Source organism: Cupressus sempervirens, chromosome 7 (genome assembly GCF_028749045.1).
Source record: "Cupressus sempervirens isolate cs-2001-9-10 chromosome 7, ASM2874904v1, whole genome shotgun sequence".
NCBI classification, from domain to species: Eukaryota; Viridiplantae; Streptophyta; class Pinopsida; order Cupressales; family Cupressaceae; genus Cupressus; species Cupressus sempervirens.
In genome coordinates, this window is record NC_143124.1 from 402,409,288 (window position 1) to 402,419,089 (window position 9,802).

Here is a 9,802-nt window from a genome sequence, read left to right on the forward strand (position 1 = left end):
ATTATTATTTTATTTTTTATTATTATTAATTTTTAATTTCTTTTATTTAACTCTTTTTCTCAATCAATTCTCATTTAATTTAATTATAATCAAAATATCAAAAGATCATGATATAATATTATTTTTTTCCAAATAATTAAATTATTAATTAAATCTTTTAATTTAAGACTTAATTAATAGAAAATTCACCATAGACCTCCAAGATAAAATATGAATACCCATCATAGAACAATCTATACAAAATCAGTCTAAAGGGTTAAAAATCATGAATTATGTCATCCGACACATTCGGAAGGTAAAATATCTCGGATACTTGTCCTACCTCACTAGGACAAATGGTTTAGAGGTTTAGGATTTGGACTTGAGAAATTATCTCCCTTCTCTTACCATTGAGATAGTGCGATAGGGTACGCTCATCCTACCAATTCAGGAAAGTCGATACTTGGTACCTGCAACCTACATAAAATTCATGCATGTACATACTATATATATATATATATATATATATATGCTAAGTTAAACAAGCAATGGCAAGAAGTGGTGCATTGTGTAGATCCCGACTAGGAGGTGACTACGACTCCCTTAACCACATCAGAAATGCCATACATAAGAACAAACACGCACACCATACACATGCAAATATGGGGTAAGTATCCATAATAAAACACATGTGATAATAAACCATCTAACTAATCATCATTAATAACTGGAAATAATGTAATAATCATCATGCATATATGAAATGTAGAGTCTAAGTAATCTCATCATACATCAACTGAATCCATAGCATAATATTTGATAGTCTCAAAACAATGCTACTAACCATCAACATAAAACTAGTCTAACATAGTCTGACAATAAAAGCAACAATGTGTCCAAAAAATGTGAACGGGGGCAGGCACTACATTACCAGCTTTTTGCTTGTATGGGCTGACCCCCTTGTTTTGGTCGCTTTTAATTTCAAAAACATTTTAAGCTGACTAAAATGAGCTTGCTATTTCTTCAAAATTAATTGGTCTTAGATGTACAAGAATTTGTATGCCTTCAAAACCAAGTTACCTTAGACATGGCATTTCAAATTAACTAACATGATCTAATGGTTTGAATTAACTAACATGATCTAATGGTTTGTTATATGATTCGACACTTTTATTGACAGCTAAGGCTAAGGGCAACATGTTGCTCTAAATGAATCCACCTTCACCATCCACTATGCTAATGACTTGCAACTATATTTCATTTTGAAGCCCCTTAACAATAGAAAACATGGGCAAATATATATAATCCCTTACAAACAAGAGCACATCTATATAATGCTCGTTCTTTGGTATAAATGTGACTATTATCACAAACTAGTATTAAGATTTAAACTTTTGACATGTCGATGGTTGTCAAATTTAATCTAGAATTATAAAAGTTAACATTAACACACTCACACTATCCCACTCCACCCATTCTGCCATTGTAGAATGCCTATCGGCATTAATTATTAGTTTTTTCAAAATTTAGAACTATTGATACATCTCTATTGACATTCAATTTTTTACGTTCTTTAGATTTGACGTAGAACTCCCCAACCGAAAAATTATCAACCTGATATTACATGATACATAGAACTCAATAATGCATAGACCCGCACCGCACCCAAGTAGGATTGCAAGATGGGGGTAACCAACATAGTTTGATAAAAACAATGAAACAAGTTATTTCAATGCAAATTTATAAGAGCAAATCCTTGTTTCTTTTTTTTTTGCCATTTTATTGGTGTTTTGGAGATCCAAACACCACCAATTATCAATTACACTCAATGCTTACGAAACGCTCTGTTTCAAATAACAATAAAGGAAAAAATGCGTGCTCTTACTCTGATGATTTTCAATAATACTTGACAGTAAACCTCAAACTAAAAGCCAATAAGTTATTGGGAATTCCAATGTGAAGATGGACAAGATATCATCACACGAAGGTGCCTTCAAAGGTTCCAATAATGTTGAGGATATGATTCCATTTCTTTGGCCAATGCATAAGTCGATTCCTCCGCTCGGTCATCCTGCCCTCCTGCAAAATTGTAAACTCTAAAAGATAGCTGAAATGTTTTCCATAACATCTGCAAGCATCTTCGCAATTGGAGTTCATCATATCCAGCTGAGAAGTAACATTCAGCCCTTCTAGCAGCTTCTTTGGCTGTCTTACTCTCCTGTTAGAAAGTATGTAAACAAATCCTCTAGTTATAAGGCATATTAGAGATCTACCAAGAAACAGGAAACCATTGACATCTCTATAGAATTAGATGTTTTCTAGCCTCTAGTACTAACCTGCAATGCCAGAGCTATACAGTCAGAAGAAACATCTACCATTGACTCTTTGATACGGATGAGTATATTAAAATCGAAGAAGATTTTATGACTCTCAAAGCACTTTGACTCTTCATCTTTCACCCTCTCCAGTGTCTCCACCTCCATCTTAATCTACACAAGGCAAAATCATCAGTATTAGTCGGCATGAGTTTTCGCATTTCATGCAGTATGTGTAAGAGTGTGTGCACTTTCTGAACGAATGTTTTGGATTGCACTCAGCAATCCACCAACAGGAAGAGGAAAGATGATGATAGATTGGAGTGTAATCCAAATACTGATTCAAAAAGCATACTCGGCTTATCCCACAAATTCATTAAGAAATCCACGAGTATTTTTTCAGCAAGATTTAAGCTTTGACACGAATACCATTTCCTTGTAGCTCAAGTTTTAGAAAACCACAAGCCAGCATTACAATAAGATTTCAGAAAACACAAGTATACGAAGGTATTTCCAAATATCTAAAAATACTTTTTTCTGGTTGTTAGAGAAATGTAACTGCAAAACAGAGAATTCTATCATCTTGAAATAAACCGCTCTCATATCAGCTAGATAACAAGAATTTAAAAATTAGAAACCAGTGAAGGGTGATTCAATATCATGTTCCCAACTAGGTGATTTTTTGGTATCATAAAGAAACTAATAGTGAATCTTCTTCTCAAAGTATGAGTGAATTCGTTTTCACAAAAACAAAACTACCGAACTATCAAAACATATCCAGAGGGTTGCCGTTTGGTCTTTCTAAAAATGCAGCTTAACAGAGTGAAAATGCAAATAAATTGTCGGTGAATCCTTCAAGGGAAAATGCAAAACCCTTTTGCAATGTTTTAATGGACAGCAATATGACGGCAACTTTATAAATGGCCAATGGGACCCGTGTTTCATACATTAAAACAAGAAATGTGACAACAGGCTTAGAAATGACCTTGCTACTATCATTACGTTTCTGATAACAAAAGCACAAGTTCAAGTGATTCATATGCAAGGTATAGTTCCTTTGTTCTTACAAGAGGTCACATACACCTATGAATCTCTTTGGCTAGGTCATGCCTTACAAAATGAGGTCGCTGAATTATTGAAAGCTGAGTTTAGTATTTCATTCATTAAGTTCAACAATCACATAGACTATTTCTCAAGAGCCAAAACCAATGAACTTCACTTGACTGGAATTTTACTAACAAATACAAAGAGTATCTCTCACCTTGTCAAAATAGCATGTGACCTTATCAAGGTGCCGTGACAATGGAGGCACAACCTTCCAGGTTGCAAGTTGATCGGCTATTGAACTTAATTTTGAATAAAGTGCTGTTGCAGAACGGATTATCTCCAGTTTCTTTGTTGGGAAACCTTCAAATCTTGCTAAAACCTATGCATCACCAGACATGATCACTAAGCTTTTGAAAGAAGGAAGAACGTAAGGAAAAAAAAGAACAGATACCAATGCAGCCCCTAAAATGGTATTTTTAGGTTTCTAAGCAAATTAATCTGTTTCCAATGTACCTGGGTTTCATCAGTCAAGTCTTCCAGGTGAAGTTCAACATGGCGATGAAACTTCAACAACTCATCCATGTTTTGTGTTTCAAAGGACTTGATTGCATGCTTCATCTCCATTATCGGGGCTGCAAAACGCTGTGTATCTTCTTCTATCTGCCGAAAATAAGATGACCTGTCTTTGAAACAGAACCCAACTAAATAAGACAATATTTCCAAGTTATCAACAGCATAGTTTTAAATCAGGGATCCTAAAACCTATTGCTCTGTGGGATTGTATTTGTAGTTTAATCTTTAAACTCGCATAAGTAGATATTTTTGAAAAGGACAACTTATCTATGGATATAAGTAGTAAAATTACAAAAGAATTGATTTGAAGATTCTCAGACAGAAGTTGACCTTCTAGTTATTTCAGCAAGGGCTTCAGCCATGCCTTGAGAGCAGCTGCTGCTGCTGCGACCAACCATTTTTCTGCGAGAGTTTAATGATTCACTGGTTTCACCAGCCCTCTCCACTTTCCCTTTCAAAGATCGGTAGAGGTTACCTATTTGACTTGATCTTTTCAACTTTGTATTTGATCTCCGCGGGCGCAAGGCCTTATTTGCATTTGAAAGCAGTGGAGGCGGAGGTGGAGGTGTAATCGATCCAATGATTAGAGGTGGAGGTGGAGGTCTAATGGATCCAATGCTTGGAGGTGGAGGTGGAGGTGGAGGTGGATGTTTAGCTTGTACAATGGTTGAGGGTGGAGGTGGATGTTTAACTTGTATAATGGTTGAGGGTGGAGGGGGTGGTGGAGGCGGGGGTGGGGGTGTAGATAGAGGTGGAAGGATCTGTTTTGCAGAATTATTATCATTGGAGCTTGCATTCCCTACAATGGTGTTTTTAATCATCTGTAAGGGCTGTGTACTTATAGAAGCTGGATTGGTATGCTTGGAATTTTGGATTCTATCTTGGAGTTCAGCATTCTCACAAATGGATAGGTCAACATGATTGATTGCCTCCCCAGTTTGATAAGTTTTTTCCTTTCCATGGGGTCCAATATTGACATGACTATTCGTGAAAGGAAATGGTTGAGAATTATTAATGGTCAACTTTTTTGGAGGCCAAAGCAGAGGTGGAACATAAGCATTAATGAAACTACCTGGAATAACTGAATCTTGAGTGCTTTCTGGTAAAACAGAAGTTGGGGTTATTGGAGACTGGCTGTAAAGCTTGCTCTCTATCTCAATGTCACTTTCCAAGGGCTGTGAGGATATTGAATAATCTGAAATCTCACAGGTTAAGGTGCTTTGGCAATCATCTTCATCTGTCATATCAAGTACACACTTAGCTCGCCTACTTATATCATCCAGCTTGTCAAAAATCTTCTTACCTGCACAAGGAGTAACAAATTTTCTTTAATATTCTTTTTCATTCTTCCTGTTGCAACACTTATCTAAAACTTGAGCATATCTGAAAACTTTTTCTCCAAAGCACCAAAAAATTGTGAATTTCACAAAAACAACATACTTAGCTGTTCCAAGTTGGAAGCCTCCTCAGATGGCTTTCGCTTATGGCCTTGACTCATGCTTTTCTTAAAACCTGCTGTCATTAAGCTCTTATTGAAACATGATTCTTGTTCTCCAAGACTTTCATCATTTTCCCGTTTCTCTCCAAAAGAAAGACCTCCCTTGTGAGCAAATGAATCTACCCACATGTCTTCTATAGCTCGAAGTGTCTTATAAAACCGTTGTAATCTCTATAGTACATCAGAATGATTCAAAACTGTGTATTTGCTAGATCAAGTGCATACAATAAAAAATCAACCCTACCAAAATGACACTACAAATACCCGGAAAATAGGCTTCTGATCTCTCTCCACAGATGAAAATGCAAATGTTGAAGGTATTTTCCCAGGACACATCTTCTGAAGTGCTTCCATGGTGCTTAACAATACCTACAGTAAACAGATAGTGAAACAGTTGATTAATCAAGATGGAAAATTTCTAAGAATGAAGAAGTGCTGAATCCAAACCCAAGAAAAGAGAAACCCTAAGTAGCTAAAGACTAAAGCTAAGGTATCTTCTTTTTTGATCTTAGGCAATACTGAAATACCTCAACTAAAGTTGCTGCTGCATTGCATGGTGGGAGATCTAAGGCCTCTCGTAAATTGATTATCCTTTTCCGGAGCTCAGATATCACAAGCAGACCTCCAACCCAGCCATAACCACTTACTCTTTCATTGTCCAAGCTCTGTAACTGTGATATATTCTTGCTTAGCCTGGTCTGCAATGGTAAGTCTCGTGGAGCTATTGCCTACAAGAAACTCAGAGCATTTAGTAGAGCAAGGCATGGAAGAATACAGTTTACACAGTAGCACAGACAGTTTTGGATTCCAAATGTCAGTCAATTCATATGCTTTTCTCAACATTGTATACTAACATAGAGACCTCAGGCTGTAGGCATGAGTGAAGAAGATATGCATAACATGCCAAAATACTCGAAGTAATGTGCAAGTTGATAGAGAAACACAAATTTGAAGAAAATAACCCATTGCAATCTTCACAAGATTGTATTTTAATACAACCAAAGCTCTTTATTATCAGATAGAGTGTCCTGGACTTCTACTTGCTTTTTACTACTCAAATTAACAATGATGTATGTGGCAAAGTTTAGGAAGTTCTACTGATGTTAAGCGAGGTGATCTTGAACAGTTCAAGCAAATGGCATGATTATGTTTAGTGAGTTCCCCTGTTCCAAGCTGACCCTGTGTGGCAGGTGGTCATTAACGCTAACCATAAGTTTAGAGAACTTTGTCATTGTCTTACTCTATTTGTGCAACAGTTCCAAGTACTTCTCGTGATATCAGGCTACAGAAAAGCCCATTCTAGGGATGAATGAACCTGTAGCGAATTAAGATAATTATAAAAAATGAGATTCTTTCTTTATATTGCAGGATTTGATGTAGAGATGTCCACATTGTGTAGCTATCCCGGGCATAGCCTTTGCACAAGATGAGAGGAGAGATGTTCTTGCTTATATTGAATGCTATAATAGGCAAGTACTTCCCTAGGTTTTGTGCATTTTTTATGTGGACAAAATGTTTACAGTATGCACTTGGAGAGCTAAGAGGGACCCCTCTTTCATCAGTTGGGTCAGTAGAGGAATCTCTACAATCGGGCTCTGAAGCACCCTCCTTGTAAGTAACATTTAAACATTGTGCTCTCTCTGTGCTGCTCTGTACGAGTCTCTGGCGATGCCAAATGATAAGGAGATTTATAGTGTGTATCAGTTAATGTTAACTCTTGCAGAGCTTCTCAACCATGGCCTCTTTATTTACATTTAATATGGTTGCAAGCATAAACTAATCTTGTTTTGGATAGTAGCAAAGCAGCGATTGAGAAAAATACATAGGAAGAAAAAGAAAGGGCATAGACAGGTTGTCTTCCAAAAGTATATAAGGGTTCAGGCTTCTTTACAGGATAAAACAGTGCCAATACCTATTCTTTTGAAATTCGAGCGCAAACAACCAAAAAAGTTTTACATTCCTCAAAGGGGGTTTTTTACATGCCCAGAAAGAAATTTACTTGGGGTTTTTTACATAGAATTCCAAATGCCCCTTCTCAAGGTCTACAACTGGGCAAAAATCTAAAGAATACAGATGATTTATCGATAAATGCAATTCCACCTCAAAAGACCAAACTGGGGCCTTCGATGAGGCATTGTCTTCATTTGAATTCTCCCACGGGCTTGAACAACAAAGGAACTTGATTCATCTAGTTTTGAATGCAAGTCCACACAAACAAAACAACTAGGGTATATAGTAAAACCCTAACTGCAATTGGCTTTATTCTAGCTTCTGTACGGCTAAGTACGTGTAAATGCAATTCCACCAGAAAAAAACTGAACCGGGTTTTCATGAGGAACTTACTATCACTCCCCCAAGGGATCGAACATTGGTCTATTTGCCTGTAAGTGCAAACTCACACGAAAAACCGCACTAGGGCTTTTGATGGCACTCTACTTTCATCTCATCTAATTTGCATATAAATTTACTGATAATGTACTGGACACATTAAATATGTACGCTCCAAAAAGAAAGAACCTACAAACCCCTGCATCATGGGCTAAAATCCTATGTGGAACAATCCAATCAGTCCTAATGGAGTTTACCTGAGAAACATTACTGCCTAAGCGTTCCTTCAGCCTCTTTTCACTCTCCGCAATACTCACTTCCAAAGCCATTCTCTTACGAACACATTCTTCCATTGCCTGTTCACAGCAACAAATTACATCAAATCATATTGATCTCTTCACAAAATGCCCAACTAGGTCAATGGGACCGTAAAACTAAATATATCTTACCTTCTCGTAAATTTGATCCAGAGCAGCAGATATAATCTCCCGAAGCTCCTCAAGCTTTTTGGCCTGGTCTTCTCCAATCTCCTTTTGGTAAAGAAGGCAGTTCATTATAATTTATTAGCATAATCAGAAGATTGAATACATTCCCACGAGATTAATGCCAATGAAAATAAATTACCTGCCAGATGGCTAGAAGCTCTGCATGACGGTCATCAACAGTAAGTGAGGTGACATCACAAAGCTTTTGGGCACTGAAAGGAGGGGATTCACTACTCTCTACCTCAATCTTTACAGTACAAACAACATAATTATGTTATATAATCATCATAAACTACTCTACTCCATGAAATAAGATATGGAAATTTGGTATTTTACCTTGTGGGCCTTCTTCTTGACATAACTACTAGTCCTGTAAAGTGATATTGGCATGGTCTTTAGTCTTTTTCATGCCTGCAAGGCGCAAATATTTGGACCATGAAAACGACCCAAATGAAAGAAATTCAACTCTGAGCAGTAATTGGGGCTCAAATTCAGGAAATAAGTGGGATTTGAATTGGGACGCCGCTCTACAATGTTATTCAAACTTCATACGAATACGTTAAAATACGGTCAATTATGTTCTGATTACCTTTCTGGGTGTCATGATCGTTTGAATCTGCAACTGTATTCTCAGTTTAATACTATTTCGTCATTTTATTAATATTTTTTGAAAAATTGGAACGTTGGAGAAGGTAAAACGCTTTGATTTAAAGGTCTTAGGTTGAACCATTATTATTTTTCGAATGTAGAGAGCTTTTCGATCGCCAGTGGACGTATGGCAACGTCTGGAAGTGTGTAAAAAGAATATAGAATTGCCGGTAGTTGTTATCTCTCCAGCTTCTAGTGAGCGTCATTGATTAGGTATTTCAGGAAAATAGAGTATCAATTATTCAGTACAAGCACTTACATCTTAAAGGGTGTTCTAAAGTGCTTCACAACAAAGATATTTTTCAATACTTCAATTAATTTCTATCTATCCAATTTTTATAACAGGTATTTTTGAAGTTCACTTCTCAAGTTATCTTCCTATCAGATTTTACAACCCTTATATATTATTATTATTTATTAACAGGAAAGGACTATTCATCAAAAAAAAAGTTCAACTTCCTAAGTTATCTTCAATTTGATTAATTTTTCGATTTTAATTATGTAAGAATTTTAATATTATCTAGATGAATTTTTGACATGTTTTTAAGTGGTGTAATGTTATCAAATCTACTAATAAATAGAAATTATTGCTAATAAATTTGTTTATGTGACTTTATATTGCTAATTGAAATGGAAAATATATCAACAATAAAAGATATATTTTTTTAAAATTTTAGAGATTATAATTTTTTTTAAAAAAATTGTTGAAACATAGACTTGAAGTAATGAAATATTTGAAATGGTCTTCTTAATAGTCACCTTCAATCATTAATATAATAAATTAATTTATATTTATATTTAAAACTTTTCATTGTTATTTACTTCAATCAAATTAATTTCAATAAACTAGTTTTTTATGAGTGAAAGGAAAATATATTATTTTTCATTTTTTTAAATTCAAATTTATTTTTCAATGAATATTTCTGTTA

The 9,802-nt window shown here is 35.6% G+C and overlaps 1 protein-coding gene across 1 annotated transcript; it reads right to left on the bottom strand.

The window, feature by feature from the left end:
* Positions 1-1,718: 1,718 nt before the first annotated feature.
* Positions 1,719-8,693, bottom strand: LOC149547223 (uncharacterized). The gene is made up of 12 exons (XM_089791554.1): positions 8,562-8,693; positions 8,365-8,472; positions 8,190-8,270; positions 7,998-8,096; positions 5,940-6,140; positions 5,677-5,781; positions 5,355-5,583; positions 4,245-5,217; positions 3,855-4,020; positions 3,556-3,720; positions 2,316-2,468; positions 1,719-2,197 (listed from the first exon to the last, which is right to left on the bottom strand). Exons 1-12 carry the CDS (start codon positions 8,613-8,615, stop codon positions 1,973-1,975), a joined length of 2,559 nt encoding a protein of 852 aa, XP_089647680.1. The 5' UTR covers positions 8,616-8,693; the 3' UTR covers positions 1,719-1,972.
* Between the last annotated feature and the right edge of the window lie 1,109 nt (positions 8,694-9,802).

What these genes read in the sequence shown, in the direction of transcription:
- LOC149547223 (XM_089791554.1), bottom strand. Translation starts at nt 8,615, where the DNA reads ATGCCAATATCACTTTACAGGACTAGTAGTTATGTCAAGAAGAAGGCC. An exon ending in TAGGCAGTAATGTTTCTCAG is followed by an intron (nt 6,141 to 7,997) that starts GTAAACTCCATT and finishes AGTTTCTTGTAG; the next exon opens with GCAATAGCTCCACGAGACTT. An exon ending in TTCCAACTTGGAACAGCTAA is followed by an intron (nt 5,218 to 5,354) that starts GTATGTTGTTTT and finishes CTCCTTGTGCAG; the next exon opens with GTAAGAAGATTTTTGACAAG.